Consider the following 20,368-nt stretch of genomic DNA (forward strand, 5'->3'; position numbering starts at 1 on the left):
GAAGAGGTGCATTTACGGGTACCGCCTGTGAATACAAGCATTTTTTTTCCTACCCTCCTCCTCCCATTCTAGTTTTCTTTACTCTTTCCTCGAATTCGCCATTCTGTGCTATAATAAACCTCTTGGCCACTGCAACCCCTCCCCCCACACATTAGCGTACGCAAGGGGGGGGGGAACCCCCCTCAAGCCGAGATTACAGTGTTATTTTGCAGGAAAAAACGTAAACACCCCCCCTCCCCCCAAGAAGAAGAAAAAAAATCGAAACCCCCCCCGAGAAAATTCTGCGTACGCCTATGCACACACACTCTTACGAGTATGCCTGTATTGAAGTCACTTTTTTTTCGTCACTCACATGTATGGGCACTATTTCAATCTCACATGTATGGGCACTATTTCAATCTCACATGTATGGGCACTATTTTAATCTCACATGCTTTGCACACTGTTTTAATCTCACATGCTTTGCACACTGTTTTAATCTCACATGCTTTGCCACTGTTTTACTCTCACATGCTTTGCACACTGTTTTAATCTCACATGCTTTGCACACTTTTAATCTCACATGCTTTGCATACTGTTTTGGTCACTCACATACACGGGCCGCCCATGGTTACAGGGCTCTAAACATGGGAGGAGATACGGGGGGCGTGGGGGGGGGGGGGGCAGTGCCCTCTTCCAGCGTCAAAGGTGGAGTCGACGGCTCGTTGCCACCCGTGCACCTTAAGAGAAGAGGGGCCTCACAAAAATGGGGACTAATTGAAATTTTCGAGAATTTTCCAGGTAGGGCCTTAGGAAAATCAATTGGCCCGGAGGGCCCATGACGCTCTTAAGACGGCCCTGGCAAGTGGGGGGGGGGCATGGGCGGAGATACGGGGGGCGTGGGGGTGCCCCCCCCCCGTAGTCACAGGTGGAGTCGACTGATCTAATGTATATATGAGCTGACATCATCATCGTGTCCCCCCCCCCCAGATTTCCAAGTCAAATCCGCCTATGGGGGGGGGATATTCCAGATTGCCCCGGGTGCCAAAGTGTGTACTTGCGGTCCTGCTCAGGACGAGAACCGGAGCCATGTTCTGCTTTGGTGGTCTTGCTCAGGGACACCGTGTGACCTTCCCCACTAAGCCTTCCAAAATTTGGAAAAAAATTAAATATCGAAAAAATCACCCTTTTTGCATGCTACATTAACCAATTTCTGTTCATTTAAATGCTTTTTTGAAGGATAGTTGCCTATAACTCAAAATTTCTCGGGAAGAATATTTGTGCCTCCTTATCTGCCTTCAAAGGTTGATCCTGCGTGCGCCCCTGCTGGACACAAACTGATTTATTGAGGGTTGCAAATTATGCCGTCCTTCCATTCTACCAATTTTCTTGATCAGTTATTCCTCAAAATTTTCGCCCCTCTGTGCTTGCCGCCCTGAGCTATAGCTGCCCGCTAAGCCCTCCCAGTAAATACGCCACTGGTCACTAGACATTCCCATTTATATCCAGAGAAAGACGTCCTTTCGTTTGTTAATACAACATACAGGGGAACATGCCAAGGTCGTAGCGAGAGAGGGGAACTTAAGGATCTGTAGTTCCCCCCCCTCGAATGAAATTTCTGGTGATGGTCCTGTAAACTCCTTTAACGGACACACCCTATGTTAACGAAAACTTTCTGATCCCCAGTCCCGTAAAATAGGGCCTTAATGCATTTCGTTCTGCCGCCCTTAGGGAGTGTGCTGATGTATGAGGCTCTAATTTCAATCCCCGTTAGCGGACACTCTCGATAACGATCAGTTAAATCAGCAAAATCATATTAATTTTTGGTCATAAATCGAGAATTTATCGTATTCAGCTAAGATTATATTCAATCCCAAGCTCGTACTGATAAATTATTTAATTAACTGAACATAGCAATGGTCCAAGATGGTAAATTCGAATGGTAATGTTGATTTTGTTTGCTGATGCGTGGGAAGAAAGCCAACATTACAAAATTACAAACTGATAATGTTATGAAAATGTTTTTTTCTTCACACTCATTTTAATTTAATTTTTATTGCAAAATATGTGCAGTGCACGTATCATGTGGGTAAAAATAATTAATTGTTTTAATGAAGAAACGAAAGGTTATAAATTTTTCCACATTTATCCAGAGTTTCCAACTTTATTTGGGAATTGTGCATAATCGCCGGTAAAAGTGACAAATAATGTAAAATTTAATCAAACTTTTTTTTTATCGAGATGGATTGGTGATTATGCATAACCACTAGTGTATCACTTTTACAGTGATAGAGACAGTCGAATCCCGTTTTAATGAATACCGTTATAGCGAGAAAATTTCCTTTTACCGAACACTTTTCTAGTCCCCCAGATAAATTTGCATAGGTTTGCACAAACCTTCAATTCTTTTATAACAAAATTTCATTACAACGAAGTGATTTCTCCCATCTCTTGGAGTTCGTTATAACGGGATTCTACTGTACATACATTTTAACATTAAATACTCAATAGGAATCCGAATTGCGACCGAAGTGAAACGTCGTACAAATGTGAAAGTCGTGTAAACGAGGTTCCACTGTACATGTTATATCGTGCCTCCACATTAGCGGACAAAATTTTTGGTCCCATGGGTGTCCGTTATCGAGAGGTTCTACTGAATACGGAAAAATGACTGTGTGGAGATATATTGATGTTTAGGAAAGGGGAATTCATCTCTGCTCTCCCTGGTGAGGGTGAATTTTCCTTTCCCTAAACATTGTCTCTTCACACAGTCAGTTTTTCGTATATGCAGTATAAATCGACTATTTCTAGAAGCTATAATGCAGTATATTGCATCCTCATTTGTGATGACGTGTCATTTTTGATGTTGTGTCAAGTATTCTCAACAGGGTCGCAACTAGATGCACCCTCCTTTTGGCACCCCCCCTATTAATATTTAAGGGTGACATTTTACGCCTCCTCTGGTTAGTTGAGCCCCGAATTTATATAAGAGGAAAGGGACACACACACACACACACACATCTTTTTCTTTCTTTTAAACTGAGCACAACTCCGGTCTATCACCATGGGCAATTTACAACAGATTGAGTTGTACCAGAACCCCCCCCCCCTCAAGACAACATAATCTCATAGCATAATAAAACAAAATAGCTAAAAAAAAATTTTTAATTTTTAAAAAATTTAAATCTAAAATTTTTTTTCACAGCACCATTTCAGTATCCTATAAGATTAGCTGGAGTGAAAGTAAAATGACAGAAATGACGGTAACAAAAACAATTTTGGGCCAAAACAGCATATTACCAACCACAGACAATTCTTTTCTGTCTCTCCTAACAATATATTACATTCTTTTTTTTTCCGAGGAGCCTTCCAAAGTCCAGTCTGTCAATTCTCTTCCTTGATGCACAGTAAATTATGAAGACATGAAAGTTTAAGAAAGACACTCCATTGAGACCACTTCCAAAAGCACAATGCAAAATGTGTAAATTACAAGGTCAAATGTAAGTAAGTCAAGATACTGTATTGTTCATGAATACCCTTTTTTTAAAGGAATTTGTTTAATTGTTACTGTTCAATGCCAATGAATGTAATCATTTTTGACAAATGAAGTACTTTCAATACTACCAATTTGCAGAGCTTTATAAATGTTGTTTATGCCTCTGTGTGTGTATGCCCTAAAAATACAGAAGACAATTGAATGCTATTGGATAGCATCTGAATCACCAAACATAGGATAGGCCTATGTATCCAACTGCTTTGCTATGCAAACTGTTGTCTCACCTATACGCAAAATGTGCACTATGATTTTGAATAATGAATGTTAGTTGCTGTCCAAGACTATGAAGTTAGTAAATACAAATTTTCCCCCAGACACAAGTTTTTAATGACTACTCTACGCGCTGAACCCTCAAACTAAGCAAAAGAAAAATTAATGAACCAAAAGGTTCACATACAATCCTCAAATATTACTTGAAAAACGATATCATTTCTGCTTTGACAGAATCATTAATTCCATTCCACTACATTTGTATTATTTGGCAATATATCGATGATTCCCTCCTCAATTAAAATCAATTACACAAAGTTTGTCAAGAGGATTTGCTAAAAAAAGTAGGACATTTACCAAAAAGTAGGAGCTCTGTTTTTTCCATTAATTATATATGCTTTTTTAGTGCCTTTTTCGCATGCCTATTTTGACCACTTTTAGTGCTTGAACTTCCAGGCTCTAGTTATAACATTCCAAATATTTTTCAAGTTTAAATTTTTTTTCCTTCATGGAAATTTACCCTGACTTCTATCAAATATTTAAAAAAATTTTCTGACTTTCCCTGGTCTTTAAATAACGGGAACCCTGTGTTTAAAGACATGACATACAACACAACTGTAGGAATGTACATAAATCAAAGAATCTCATACAAAAGTGAAATGCTAAAAAAAATATTTATTCATAAAAAGAATGCTACATTCATAATTTATAGGCAAGAAACCAGGAACGAGACTATAGACTATTGACTGACAGATGAAAGGAAAAAACACTGTCGCAAAAGTAGCAAAAATATAAAAATGTTTCTTTAAAAAAGTTTCTTCTTAAAAATAATGACTAGTATCATTTATAAAACAGCATATTCCATGAAAGAAAACATTTTCAGTCTGGTTGAAAATTTTTGGGACTAATTTAATCGAAACTTTGTAGATGGTGGCATCAGTTTGCGACAAACAGAAATATAGAGAGAAATGATATATGTCTCTCTCTCCGCTATTCATACAAAGTATGAAAGAATGGTTATACCAAGCCGGAATGAAGGTGAAATTTGGAAAGATAACTCACATGCCTCCACAGGAAATCGAACCACCAACCTCTTTCACAGTGTGGGCAAACACACTGCCATTCAGCTACAGAGGACTAACATTTTCTTCCCTTAGAGCATGGGTTCTCAAACTGTCAGGGGCACCCCTGACAAAGCCTTTTCAAAGAGTGCCTTTGTTAAACTGCTCTGGGGAGCCGTAGAAAAGAGTTCTTAAGAAAAGGGATGTCATGGGTGGAAAAGTTTGCCCTCAGATAGGGTGGCATACAGAGAGAAATAATGTCCCTCTTCGCTGTTCATACAAAATACAAAAGACTATTACTAAACCACACATGTACCTCGTCCATATTTCTCTGCAGAATTTCTAACTAATTGGTATATGTTGGGATGTGCATGTCTGTGTTATGAACCTAACGTGAAACTTTTTCTGTGTAATGCTAGTTATAGTGCTGCCATCTACCACATATTTTTTTAACTATGAGTGAAGTGTAATGTTTGAAGATTTTATCATTATAGGCCTGTTGCTCTCTGCGGCGAGACTGGATACCAAGCAGAGATTAAGACAAAGTTTGGAAAGAAAATTCACATACTTTAGCGGGGAATCAAATGATGGGGGGGGGGGAGAGACACGTTTCTGTATGTCACCATCTGGAGGCTATAGTTGCCAACAACTAGTGGCTGAGCTACAAGGCTGCCCATACATGGTCCCGTTTAGTACTCATACATGCTCTAAGCAGAGGCGCTGACATGAACAAAACATTGAGGGGGCTGGAAATTGCCATTCGTCTCATATATATATATATATATATATATATACGGAACTCAAGCCCACATGCAGGTGGAATGTAGCGTTCTTTTGTATGGTGATGAATTTTTATTGATGGGGAGGGGGGTCTTCACAGTCTTACATTCCAAAATGGTCTTAGTCCCCAGGTTCTGGAGCCTGAAGTAAATATCAGTCCCATGTAGATTAATGGTAGAGCACTTACCCAGATCATGAAAGGTGAGTGGTTTTATTCCCCCGCAATGGAGCCATATTTAGAATACATACAAATACAAATACAAAAACAATGCCACAACAGGCAAAATGCCCAATGAGGTGGCTGATAGAAAGATGCCCATAAAAATATGGATGTCATATATTTCAAAAATACAGCAACTCAATTAAAAATGCAATTAACATAAAGGTGTGTGTAACATTTTGATTTGAAAAGGCTACCAGAACTTATCGAATGATGCAGAATGCATATAGTGATGAGTGTTTGTCTAGGTCGAATTTGTTTTTGGGGGGTTTGGGAAATTTCGAGATGGTGAAGAGGATTTTTTAAGAATGACGACAGAACTTGGGAGGGGGGGGGGCATCCTGGCACTAAACCAGCTTGAGCATTGAAGATTTCAGGGCTGCGTTGACAGCAGGGGACTAATTCTCCCACTGAATTTTTTCCTGAAGGACGAACAGTGAATGCAATATTCTACATGGGTGTAATGGAGCAGCTGATGAAATTTATTACACATGCGTAACTCAGAGCTGTCCTTAGAGGTGTGTGGCAGGTGAAGTCGCACCATCCCAGCACTCCCACTGAATTATTGAATGCTTTCACCAATCCTGAAATCAACTGTTGCATTAATTCTGAATTTTCATTGATTCCAAATTTTTTTTTCCTGAATCATCATTTCTTGCAAACACGAAATTCGAAACCACAGCAGGCAAATCGCCCAAAAAAATTAATAATTAAAAATTAATTTCAATTATTTTTAATTCATCAGTTGTAAAATTTTCATTATTTCTCATTAGTTTACAATTACTTTCAGTGCTGAATTTTCATCAATTTTTTATGTTAATTTACATTTAATTGTGTGTTTAAAATTTTTTTTGCATGGATATATTAGTTAGCATTACTGTCTATTTTGAAATAATGGATGCTGATTCCCCTCCTTCCCACAAAATTGGTAAAATTGGGGCAAAAGGAGGGTGGTCCTAAACATTTTTGATGTCCTGCAATTATTGATAAGCAGCTGGCCCCGCTATTATTTTCACACCGGGTCCTGTGTCGGTAAAGGCAGCCCTGGTGTGACCAGATTTACATGCAAACAAAATTTTTTTCTTACTGAACAACATATAAAACATAATTTTTTAGTCTTCCAAGGAAAAATGAGGTTGGCTCCTGAGAAATTTGGGCAGTATATGAATTATATTTCGCTTTGTTAAGCGTTCCTGCTCCGGAGGTATATTTCTTCTTTTGAAGAAGGCAAAAGTTATAGACCAGGGCATTTTTTATACCTTTCCACATAATTACCTTTTTTTTCTTTCCCATTACCTACGATTCAGAAAGGTTTTACTAAACAACAAGTGCGTAGAAATACGGCTGGAAATCATTTCCACACTATCAACATCGACTGTACAAGCTCAACGAACAGTTTTTCACACCATGTTTATCATGGTTATCATCATAAGAAGTACCAGGTTTTTGTAGTGAAATATGACCTGGTTGGGCATAAACATGTTAAGTCAGTTTGATGAAATCTCTCACAGCATCACATGCTTCTTTAAAACCAGCGGCTTCCAAAGCACTTTCCAGGTCAGTTAGTTTGTTCCCAGGTTCTCTCTGCAAGGAAAAAGGGCCACAATCAATTATCAATGAAAAAACCAATGCAAATAAAAAACCATTTTCCCAAAATCTCTTTCCACAACATGCAAGATGGTGTATGTTGCAGAAGCAAACACTTTGTATCATGAGAAGTGACTGATATTAGAACAGTCCTATATATATATATAATAATAAAGTGCCATTGGTAAATTTAACAAATACCTCAAGTCAGACCCTGATATAATGATAACAAATTTTACAATCACCAGTAAAAGTGATAAATGAAAAAAAAAATTATCAAATTTACCAACGACGCTTGGGTACTATGCCTAATCACAGATAAAAGTAACAAATTTAGGGAAATTCTTTTAAACTTTCCAAAATGCTTGGTAAGTATGCATGATAAGCTGTTGCTATTACAAAATTTGGTGAAGATCAGTCTAAAATTGTAGATTATATATACATATAATCTACAATTTTAGACTGATCTTCACCAAATTTTGTATACATATTTAAATGTCACGATAAATGTGGTTATTATGCATTGATTACCGTGGTACTCAAATAAGTCTCAGACATATTTATTCCTTTACAATGGTTTCTCACTTCTTTAATGCTGCCAATAAACTGTGTAAACCTGGGCAGCACTAGACATTATAGCTAATAAAGAACAATCCAAAAGATACTCCTTATCCCCGCTGTATAGAGAGAAAAGTGATATTTCGGTACTAGAAGCAGCATTTTGCTCCATATGTACGGAGAAAGATCAGGAGTTGGGAGTACCTTTAACTGAGATTCGGGGGATTCTAGTGGTCGGCTGAAGTTGGTTTTCTGTGGTTCCCAACTTCGAGGCGCAAATGCGAGCCGATCTCCCCGATAAAAGTCTCGCCACAGAGAGCAACAGTCCTACAACGAAAAATCATTCAATCATAACACTTCACTCATAGTTTGAAAAACTGGTGGTAGATGGCAGCACTACACATAACAAGCATTACAGAGAAACAGAAAAACTTCGTCAGGTTTCACTACACGTACACGCACATTCCCGCATATACCGATCCGTTGGGGGTTCCGCGGGGGGTTGTGGGCGGGGTGCATGTGTGGTGTAGCAGTAGTGGGTAGGGCTCGTAGGTAGGGTAAAAAAGGGATCGGGGATCCATGATGTTCTTAAGTCAGCCACCTCGTTGGGCAATTTGCCTGTTGTGGTGTTGTATTTGTATTTGTATTTATTGTATTTTATATTATGTGTGATGACATTACATTTGTGAAAAAAATTCATTAAAAAAACACAATATACTAAAAAAGACATTAACTATTTTCATTTTGTTGCGAACAGTAATTTTTCTCATGACAGAAATGGGCGGTTGATAGATAGATTTATTTATTCGCACAACAACACAGATGAATACTGAAAAAAAAAGCAGGGATTAATACCCAGCATTCATTTAATACATACTTATACAATCATTAATTAATTAGGCAAAGACAAAAAAAAGACAGATTCGTGGAAGCGAAGCGAGTGGGCAATTCACATAAACCAATGTTAATGGAAAAAAAAAGGGACTTCATCATGATTATTATTATAAACATTGTGTCGTTGAGCTGGCAGAGGGAAAAAAGAGCAATTATATGCCCTGACTCATTCCCACTGCCATGTTTGGCAACAATAACTCCAGGATTAAGAAATCTTAAAATATTGCAAATAAATTTCGCCGAAAGAGAGAAAGGCTAGATTTTTTTCTCAATTTCCAGCATTATACATGACTTCAGTCCAAACAAGGTAAAAAAAAGCATAAAAAATCTTATTCGAAGATGCAAAATAGATATTGAACATGTTTTGCAATACCTATATTAATTTGTAAGAGCGTTTCCATTGAGTAATCATGTTTTTAAATGTTTCCTGAAAATTGAAAGGCTATTAAGATTTCTGAGACTATTGGGGAGTTTGTTCCACATCACCGGACCAACAAAATTTAGACTGCATCTCATATATTCGGTTTTGATTTGGAGTGGGATGAGTATGTTATGATTCCTTGTGGCGCAGCTATGTTGAGAGTTGTGGCATATGATATCTGTTCATTTTAATTCGTAGAAACATTATTATAGATACCTTCAAGGCATAAAGGCTATCCACGACCAGAAGATTAGTTTCATTTGTGTTAGGGTGATTATTTTGGTTAATGCAATTGATTGCAATTGATGCATTTTCTTTTGTAGTGTAAGGAATTCATCAGCATTTTATAATCGATCAAATTCAATTTGAAATTCACGTACCAAAATATACTCACATGAAGAAAGTTATAAAACTGCTGCAGATGGTCATACGACATATAGGTGTTACATGTAGTTTAGGTTAGAGTATGGGAATGATTAAAACCGGGGAGGACACACATTTTTGGGAACTCAAGGTACGTTTGCATAATTTCGCTGAATTATTATGCTGAAATACCATATAATTTATACTTAGATGTGTATTTAACTACAGAATTCACTTTAAAAAACCCAGCTCGTTACACACATAAACCTCTGATATCCTGTTCAAGTGCAGCACAACAAGTAATCTATATACAGAATATAAAATTGATTTTCTTTGTGTCTGTCTCTGTGTATATGTTCTCTATACACAAGTAGAGCCCGGCCTGAATGATAAGATACTTTAAAGTTCGTCAGAGCTGGGTCAATGCCCAAAATGGGCAAAAAACTGTCAGGCAAGAATGGTTCCTGGGCCTATACAATGAGTTTTAGAATGTTTACTTTGGTCCCCGTGGTTCCCAGACAATGCATTTCAGCCATGTTATTACCTTTACTCCTTTACAATGATTTGTAACCTCTTTGTTGCTCCCAGTATCCTGAAGAAACCCACACAGCATGGACATTACAGCTAGTAACAATAATAAACAAGAAAAGCATGATGCCAGCACCACCGAAAAGAAAAAAATATATCTTAAATGCATGCTGGTGTTTGGCCAGATGAAAGTTACTAGAGAGAAAATTCTTTTCCCATAAATTTTTCCTCCTTTTATGTAATGTGGTCTCAAGCATAATTCTCAAGAATCAAAGCAGGATTACTTTTTATAGCATTGCACATAAGATGATTGTAATGAGAACCAGTTCTTGTCTCTTGGAGTGCCTATACAGGGTGTTCTGTTAATGGAATGACAAACTCAGAGGATTGTTAGTAGACATCAAGAGGAACAAAAATTGCAATGGAACATGAAGTCGAAAACCATGTTGAGAAGGTAAAAATCCTGAAAAATTCATGCAGGTTTTGACGTCATGCTGGAACAACAAAAACTACAATAATAACTACAAAAAGATTTATTAGATTAATTATTATAAGAGTTATTGAAAGTGGCGGCTGCTGACATCATTGCAAGTTGGAAACTGTGCATAATAAATGCATCCATCTCTCTCCCTCTCAATTGGGCAAGAAACAATCTTGTCAATAGAATACTTTTCGTTTAGTTCATGCTGAATGACAGTATGGTCGCACATCTAGGGAATTGAGAAAGGCTCCATACATGATACTGAGTTGCCACCAAACATTTACTTTTTTAAAGAGAAAGGGGCTCATGAATAAAAGCATTGTACAAGAAAAATGTTAATCTATAGAGTTAATTCAGGCTCAACCACCCTCGCCACAGAGAGCAACACACCTACAATCAGTACAAATGTAATTCAATCATAACACATCACTCACTTCACTTCTGCAGTATAGATGGCAGCACTGAAAAGTCAAACACAACACTACATACACACTCAGACAGTTAGGTACACACACAGTTACACTTCCGGCACAACTCACTAGATAGTAAATTGCCCATGGCAATAGACCTGAGTTGTGCTCGGTTTAAAAAAAAAAAAAGCTCAACCACCTTTCATGTTACATAAACACAGATTTTTGGTGTCCATATTTTCTGCTTGTAGTTTGTTTGTGTTTGTTTATTCATTAATGATGAATTAAATTCAAGAGATTGAGTGAAAAAATATACATACTTGATAATTAACACGATTTGTTTCAATAAATAACCAGTCTGTTAATTTAAATAAAAAATTTGATTTAGATAAAAACAAATCATGAATTTTTCATACCCTAGTTATCAAGATTTTTTTATCCTTTTACAAATTTTATTAGTGACAGCAAAGAATACTTTTTCCCAAAAAAAAAAAGAATAAACAGAATTAAAAAGAAAAAACCCAATATACTAACCATATAACGATTAATTATAGCTTGAACAGGACTTGGATCCAAACTTCTTATTTTGTTTATTGCCTCAGATTCAAAACCCAAGTAAAGGGCTAGAGTCTTCCAACCGTCATCAGGTGGATCTAATAAATATTGCAATTTCTTCATCAGTTCAATTGGTATCACCTCTTGTGAACCCTGAGCTGAAAACGAGAAGCTTGTGTGAATGAAATTCAATGTCAGATTCAAAATTTAGCAGCATTCTGATCTGATGGATCTGAGAGTATAATACAAGTTTTTGACCCCCAATATAAATAATTAATGCAAATTAAACAGATGTTAAAATTATAAATAATTTGGAGACATGCGTACATAATGACATTTGATCATATAACACATGCATCTGTACGCTGTTGGCTGAAAAAAATTTAACAACATCAAAGAAGTATCCAATAGTCTTGAAATTTGCATCATACATGGGAAGGGCATCGATGGGACATCGCCATAGACATAAGATTATGTCTCCTATTGTCCGGTTCCCTCTTTTTTCGAAGCATGTACACTCCAAGTGACGAGTTGAATAACAAGACCATGGTATCCATAACTTGGCACACTATCTTCACTGATGCCTCAGCTAACAAACACGATTCATTTCGGAATCATATTCATTAGACACAATGTGATTTCCCACTCTGGAAAATCATTTAATTTGTTCCACCCTAACATGAAATCCTCTATAATTTTATCTCAAAAATATCACTATGCCATAATTGTGGCATTATTGAAATCACAAGAATGTGTTTAAAAAATAGACATTATGATAACAAAGTAGTTAAAATGAGTTCACAAATGATGAAATCAGCAACAAACAAACAAAAAAGATAAACCAAGAAAAAATAAAGCAAATATTAAAGAAATCCTTACTATTGTTCACAATTTTTCCTGCAGGATTAGTAGCATGACTGGGAATATAAGCCCCAGAGCTTACACCAGAGGATTTTCTGCATGCAGCACTATTTAGAATTCTTAGGATCTGGGATGAAAAAAAAAAGATGCATGAAGTATGCAAATGAAATGAGCAAAAACATTTTATGCATTCAAATGTCAGTATAGAGTCACCACTCTATTTATCGGTTGAGAACCATAGTCCATGGAAATTTTCGTTCCATTGCCCGCTTCTAAAATTTTTTTTATTCTTATCGACCCCCAACTCCAGCCAACCCATTGGGTCCTATACTAAACACTGAGCTTCTACCACCTCCCGGACCATTACATCGCCCTCTAGGAGGAGGGGCCATATTGTCCACTTTGGGAAACTAATCTATTCCTTTCATCGAATATGCTATTTCTTTCCACCTCTTTTACATTTATGAACTTTTAACTGAAGAAACTGCGAGACACAGAGGCAAGAACACCAACCTAAGCACTTTGAGTCGAGCCCCCAGGGCATCACCGCCAAATTTAACTGCAAAAAAAAACCTATAAAAATCTTGGCTCAAGAGGAAATTTTGTGTGTTTTTTTGCAGTAAAAAAACAACCCCCTCCCTCAAAACCAAAAGATGCCCCCCTTCCTTGAGAAAATTCTGCATACACTAATGTGTTACACCAGCATTTCTCAAAGGAGGCAATGGAATGGTTCAGAGAGGAGATAGAAGCTGCAGGTATAACATAGGATGTTATGGGTTAGCTTAAGTTGAGAGCAATGGGGGGGGGAAGTTCTGAAGATAGGGGAGGAGTTGATGGAACAAAAAGTTTGGGAACCTCTGTATAACACTATAACCTTGTAAATCAAACCAAACAACTTTTATAAAGTGAATTAAAAAGAATGGAAAGAAGGACCCACACGCTGAACATGAGCAGGGCAGTCTTGGACATCATTGGTCACTGAGGCTTCCCACCTTAGTTGGCCAAAATTGATGTTAATTGCAAATAAACTTCATTATGGGGCCATGATGAAGTTAATGTCAATAAAGCCATTGACTTGATACAGTCTTGTTCATGTGCATTTTCATTAGCTCAATCCAAAACATGTGATTCATTTCTGGCCACTGTGGTGGTCGAGTGGTTATACAAGACTTATAGTAAGACTCACATCACAAAAAGCTGGGTTTGAATCCCACCGTTGTCCCAGTCGTGGTCGGTTGAAGTTGGTTTTCTGTGGTTCCCAAATTTGAGGAGCAAATGTGAGCTGATCTCTCCCTTAAAAAATCTTGCCGCAGAGAGAGCAACAGGCCAACAATGATACAAATATTAAATCATTGCACTTCACTTCTGGAACATAGATGACAGCACTGAACCAGCCAGCTCAAAGTCTGGTGTAATCATAAGTAAACTTCAATTCGAACGTTGTATGTGTCTTAAGACGAAATGGGAGGGGGGGGGGGGACAGGAGGGAGAGAGTTAACCAATTTGTCATCCCCAACATGAAGGTGTTTTGAAAACTTTTGTCAGAAAGGGAGTTTGACTGTTGGCAGGGGTGACCATGAAACAAAGATGCATTAACAGCATATAATTCACTCTTTGTGCATTATAATTAGATAAACTGGTAGTTTCTAGTTCTAATTTTTGTGATAATTTCTAAACAAGTCTGGGAAAATATTGTTGTCTAGGGATTTATGATTATACTAGCCATAAGACCTGATGCTGTCCGGGTTTTCTTCAATTAATGGGAGGATTGAAAAATAAACCATTATAAAGGAATAAACTATAATACTGGCAGCATTACAGAAATTACAAACCATTGTAAAAGCATAGGCATGTCTGAAACACATTGCTAGGGAACAACGGTAACCAAAGTAAATATTTCAAAAGTGATTGTTGAGGCCCAGAAACCATTGTTGCCTAACAGTTTTTACCCTTCCAGGTTTAAAACTGCCCAGCTTTGATGAACTTTTGATCGTTCAATCTGGGCCCTGTTTGGCATATATGCAAAATTTGGCGATGATCGATCAAAAATTGCAGATTTGTATAGAGAACACACACAGACAGAAAATCAATTACATATATATATATATATATACTAGCTATAATATCTGGCCCAGGTTTTCTTCACTTAATGGGAGGATTGCAAAATAAACAAACCATTATAAAGCAATAAACTATAATATGTAATACTGGTAGCATGAAAACTGGTAGTTTTTTTGTTTTTGCGTAAAATCTAATTTTCTGCCAAAATCTGGAGAGTGGGAGGAAGGATGAAAAATCCAGAGTCTCCCGCATAAATACGGAGAGTTGGCAGATCTGATAAGGCCATTTCTGTGTCAAGAGTCTATCAAGCTTTACTTTAGAAAACTGCTGTCTGTCCACTTTCTTTTTCACATTGTTAAAAAAATGAAACGTGCTTGACAAGTGGATGAAAAAAATTTCTTTACAGAGAAATTAATGCGCAAACTCTTAAAAACGACAGAAATTGGAAAAAGGTACAGGATTCCAAAAATTACATTGAGTCCTCTAATTAAAGATCACCAAATATCATTTCTAAGGTAAATGGCTCCAGCGGCATACCACCATCATGAAAATATTTCGGGGAAGCCAGATTCACATGAAATCTTATCCTACATCAATTCCATGGAAACCTCTAATTACCAAAATTTTACTACGAAGCAAGCAAAAAATGATGGGGTTTTTTTTGTCAATAAAGGTGTGAATGACTTTTTTTGGAGGGAGAAAAATCATATTTCCCCCTCACAAAAATCCTACTTATTGCCCTAGCTATATAGGCGGGGCTCCCCCCAGCAAGACCCAACTCACATGGGTAAAAGGCTTATATCCCGGAAGGGTCAGAGCTGGGTCGTGTCTGGTCTTTTTTTTATTGTATACATATTTTTTGAATTCACCTTCAATTATTTTTCTATCAAATGAATAAATTTGACTGATGCATGTTTGTTTTTGAATCCTTTTTAAAAGAATGTAAAAATATTTACCTCAACATTCCCTTCAGCCAAATCAGCAGCAGTTCTAACCGTTTCCTCTTCATCGCTGCAACAAGCACCTTGATGATCTTCAGAACTATGCCAACCAACAGATATGGATGGATTCGCACCAGCTCTAATCAGAATATCTACATTTTCAGTAAGCTTTGCTGAACAGGCCAGATGAAGAGCAGTAAATCCTGCATCATCCTTCTCATCTAATTCATGTAGAGCTTCCGCCTAAGATTAATAGACAGATTCACAAAAATCAGTGTTTGCACACAATAATGTGCATTTAAGGATGTTAAAGTTCTAAGATGAAATCAAATTTATAACACAATTTTTAAAAAGTGAATCACATGTGATTCTGTGCTAACTGGCATTTTTAATTAACATGACTGCTTGAAGGCAAAGCCCATATACATATACAAACAAAACGGTAATATGAAGATTAGTGTACATCCAAAATTTTTTGGTGTAAAAGAAAAAACAGCACTGATTACAATGATACTTGATATTGTAATAAATCTCTCACACCCATAGCTCATAGGGGCAGTTCAAGCACATATTTACAAGCTGAATTTTGCCAATTTTTGACACCTTCTACGTAAGAAATGCTCTGACCCCCTAAATTATCAGCAAAATTTAGTACGCTGAGCCAAAGCCTTCTGGACTGGTACTGATCTCTATCTAGGAGATTTTGGCTGCTCTCCTCTCTCAAAGGAGTATCAGAGGATGGACGGACGCATGCACGCGCAGACACATACTTCTGTAACCCTCGCTAGAGAAATACAATTGATATACAGTAAAACCTCGTTAAGTCGTCATCCTGATGTCGTCACTCTGGTTAAGTCGTCATTTTTCTTCAGACCCTTCCAGCTCGCATAGATCACAATGTTATTAAATCCTCGTTTACTCGTTGCTAATTTCGGTTAAGTCATCACTATTAAAAAGTTTCAAAAAGAGGAACAGACTATTTTTATATGGCTCCCATTAAAAAAAGAGCTTGTTAACATCATTGCCATATGCTTAAAATTGACCATAAAATCCTATATACCCAAACGGAACAGTTTAAGTAACGAAAGTTACGCTGGGGAAGTTCATTTGCCGACTGAGGGTTTTGGAACGTTGGGGGACTGTTCAAGCTAGATCTCATTTCTGCCTGGGCTCCATTGGAGAGCCAAGCTCTGTTGCAAGAAGCAACATAAGCACTTCGTGGCAGGGGGCATCTCCGGCAACACCAAAATTTATTGATATGTCAAAGATTACATATAGTGCAAGGAAATCAAAAATTATGTAAATCAAAGAATCAAGTTAAAGTCAAAGTGCAATGCGGGCACGGATAATAAATAATCATAGAAAGCATGGGCTCTACTAATTTAGGGCTTGAAATTTAAACAAACTTGAGACATTCTTTCTCAAGTTGAAGTCTTCTGTTTACTTTTCCCTGCCCAGGGTCTCCACCAAGTCAAAAGTGTTTGAGATTACTTTATAGTTGCATCATGAACTACTGATGAAGAATTAAAATACTAAAATTAAATTTTTGATCTCTATGTAAAATAAAGGTGCAATAAAGAGTTCTGTTATGAAGAAAAGCTACTTATTCAAACAGTTGCTCTGTTAGTCTAAATTAAAAATTACTAGTATAAATCAAAGTGTACAGTACATTTCATCACAATAATTTAAATAATAAGAGATGAAAAAGATAAAAAATTGCTATTATGTTTTCTTTTGCAATCTATAAATTTTATTAATATTGTTATTTTGATTCATACTTTAATAAATGTCATATTACTTTAAATTTATACGATTTTCATAACATGACACATTAAAACTGACGGAACTCTGCTTAAGCCGTCATAATTTTTCGATAACTTGAGGTGATGACTTATCGAGGTTTTACTGTGTTTTGCAAAAAAAAAAAAAAAATTTACATATTCAAGAAAGATGAAATTCTGCACATTTAAAATGCTTCTTGAAAGCTAGTAAGTCAAGAATAAACTGAAAGATTACCCCCAACTTTCAATCTACCGGAGTATCCCCAAAGTTGACTCCTCTCCCCACAGCAGCATATATAATTACTGTACAGTGCATTAAATTTATCAAATGAATATAGAATATAGTGAAGTTGGATGAAATACTGCAATGTATTTCTAGTTTACGACATTTTGTAGATTACAGGCAGTGCTTTAAAAGATAGTCTTCTGTCATCAAGCACTCTTAAATGCTTCAAGGAGCAATAGGGTGCAATAGGCTCAAGATGTTTGCCAAGTCAAGAGTGTTCCAAATTTATTTTTATAATTGACTTCCTCTGAAAAATCAAATTCCCATCACCCCCCGATTAAGTCAACCCATAAGATCTCATATTGCATCTGTAGCTTCTACAACCCTCTAATTGTTCTGGCACCTTTCCCAAAGGTTACATCACCCTTTTCAAGAGTGAAATATTGATAACCTGTGGAACTCTTTTACAGGCTGTGGCATTTTCCGAATGAATTTATAGCGACACTAAGCGTTTAGCACGTCACATCATTTACTGCACCTATTTTTTAAAATAAATTTTATGAAAAATACCTCAGATAACCTGAAGTTCAGAGAATCAAGGCTCAAATAATCAGGGCTCTACTGTAATCCTACATAACATACTACATACTGATGAATGCGATACTAACAATCTGAATTCTGAAAATGTATCGGTAAAATGAAACATACTTCCTACCTTGGAAACAAGAAATTCTAAAATCTGTGCATCATTCAAAGCTGCTAGGTGTAAGCTGTTTCTCCCAGTTTTTTCATCAGTTTCTCCTACTAAAGCATTAGATACATAAAGGCACTCCACACAGTCCAATGACTTCGACATAATAGCATAATGCAAAGGTGGAACACCTGGTGTCAAGAGGGGAAAAGAAAAATGAACAATTATATAACAGTAAAGGAAACATTTTCTGAATAGATATTATGTCAAGATGGACTCAGAAAGAACAGTCATCTAGTCTCCGCCGGGTCTGGAACCCAGGCCCTCTCACAAACTGGGTAAGAAGGCTACTATCTACACCAGTGTTTCTCAACCGCCAGCGCCAGGCCATGGCCCGGTACTGGGCCACGACTGATCTGCTGTTTCATTTTCCTCCATTCATTTTCCATTAGTCGTGTATTTGACTGGGCCTTCCACTTACAAAAATAAATTAAACTGGGCCGTGGGCTTCCAAAGGTTGAGAACCACCGATCTACACCTCTGGAGATTTCATGCCACAGTGCATGAAATGAGTTTTCTAGTTTTATATATAAAAAAAAAATAAAACACGCGCACGCGCACGCACACACACACACACAGAGAGAGTAGTGGTGTTTTGGGTCGTTCTGGCTGCACCGCACCAAAAATTGTCCCGTTCTGGCTGCACCCTCACAAAAATTGTCCCGTTCTGGCTGCACCCTCACAAAAATTGTCCCGTTCTGGCTGCACCCTCACAAAAATTGTCCCGTTCTGGCTGCACCTTTACAAAAATTGTCCCTAAATAAAACACGAAAACCTCCACACCCAAAAATCGCAAGTCCGATTACTTAAAATCTCTCCCTCTCAAGGTTGTTTTTCCGTATCTCATTATAATATACCTGCTTTTGTTGTTAACCTGAATAAAAAGAAAACTTTTCTTTAAGATAACGCAATTGTAAGCTTGTCATGCGGCATTCAAGGTTGCTATTTAAAACGATGCTCTCTTTTCAAAACCGGCATACAAGATTTATTTCTTTTTATGTAATAAGCATTATTTGCCTGCTATTTTTTTTCCTCTTGATATTGTTTACCACTAATCATGATAAAGAAGCTTTAACGCCCAATCTCACTAATTCATCTTGTTTTGAATCGGTTTATCTTGGAAGAAGTTACTTTTTTCATGTTTGCTTAAAGGATAATAAAAGTGTTTTTGATATCAGACATTTCTTTAAAAACAATCAAGGGAAGCTAGCTCCATATTTTGTCGGTGTGCAGTTGAATAGAGATGAATTCTCAAAACTTTGCCAGTCAAGATGTAGTGATGAATGATCTTTATCATTTTCGTTTCCCATCCACTACACTAGTTGTTGGACCCACATTAAGTGGCAAAACAACTTTAGTCAGAAAGTTATTAAAGTGTAATCTTTATGGGAGAGATATTAACAATATCTTATGGTGTTATTCAATGTTCCAGCCATGGTTTATAGAAGAATCAAAAATAGATTTTTACCAAGGCATACCTGAAGCATTTGATGATTTTTATGATGTCGTGGTTCTTGATGATTTATTAGAATCTTTAAATGATGAAGTATCACGTTTATTTACAGTAACATCTCATCACGGCAATAAAAGTGTTATACTTTTAACTCAAAATCTGTTTCCTAAAAATAAAATTTTTCGAAATATTTCCCTTAATACTCATTATCTTATTTTATTTGGGAACAACAGGGATTGCAGTCAAATTCAGTGTTTGGCTCGTCAGATGTTCCCGGGTCAGTCGAAATACTTCATCGATGCTTATAAAAAAAGCACTGAGAAACCGTATGCTTATTTGCTGGTTGATTGTCATCCGTTAAGCAACAAAGCGCTTCGTTTGAGAGATTCGTGTTTCTCGGACGCAGAAGGTGTCTACTGTGTTTTTGTTCCAACAAAATGAAGTCAATACGTAAAAATTACCATATGCTTGCTTTCTTACAAAAAGCAACCCCACTTCAACGTCGTGCTGTTCTGAAAAATGTTAGTCCATCCCAATTGCATTCTATATGTGAAGTATGCTATAATGCCCTACATAACAAGGACCTGAACTGTAATGTTTCTAAACTTAAGAAATATAAGACAGTGATTAGAAAGCTTGCTGACAAGAAGGTCTCAAACCACGTCAAGAAACGGATATTATCTAATCAAAC

The 20,368-nt window shown here is 37.0% G+C and overlaps 1 protein-coding gene across 1 annotated transcript in view; it reads right to left on the reverse strand.

The window, feature by feature from the left end:
• Positions 1-7,152: 7,152 nt before the first annotated feature.
• LOC149079438 (nuclear factor NF-kappa-B p100 subunit-like) overlaps positions 7,153-20,368 on the reverse strand; it is an 81,841-nt gene continuing 68,625 nt past the window's right edge. The window contains exons 15-19 of the mRNA XM_089240161.1: positions 18,189-18,355; positions 15,482-15,709; positions 12,483-12,591; positions 11,583-11,761; positions 7,153-7,390 (exon numbers count right to left, since the gene is read on the reverse strand). Of these exons, the coding sequence (XP_089096287.1) occupies positions 7,289-7,390; positions 11,583-11,761; positions 12,483-12,591; positions 15,482-15,709; positions 18,189-18,355 (785 nt within the window). The 3' untranslated portion in view covers positions 7,153-7,288. The remainder of the gene's footprint in view (positions 7,391-11,582; positions 11,762-12,482; positions 12,592-15,481; positions 15,710-18,188; positions 18,356-20,368) is intronic.

This window comes from Pholcus phalangioides, unplaced genomic scaffold, assembly GCF_987345545.1.
Source record: "Pholcus phalangioides strain wild (caught in Gottingen) unplaced genomic scaffold, Ppha-v1.0 ptg000012l_1, whole genome shotgun sequence".
Classification (NCBI taxonomy): domain Eukaryota; kingdom Metazoa; phylum Arthropoda; class Arachnida; order Araneae; family Pholcidae; genus Pholcus; species Pholcus phalangioides.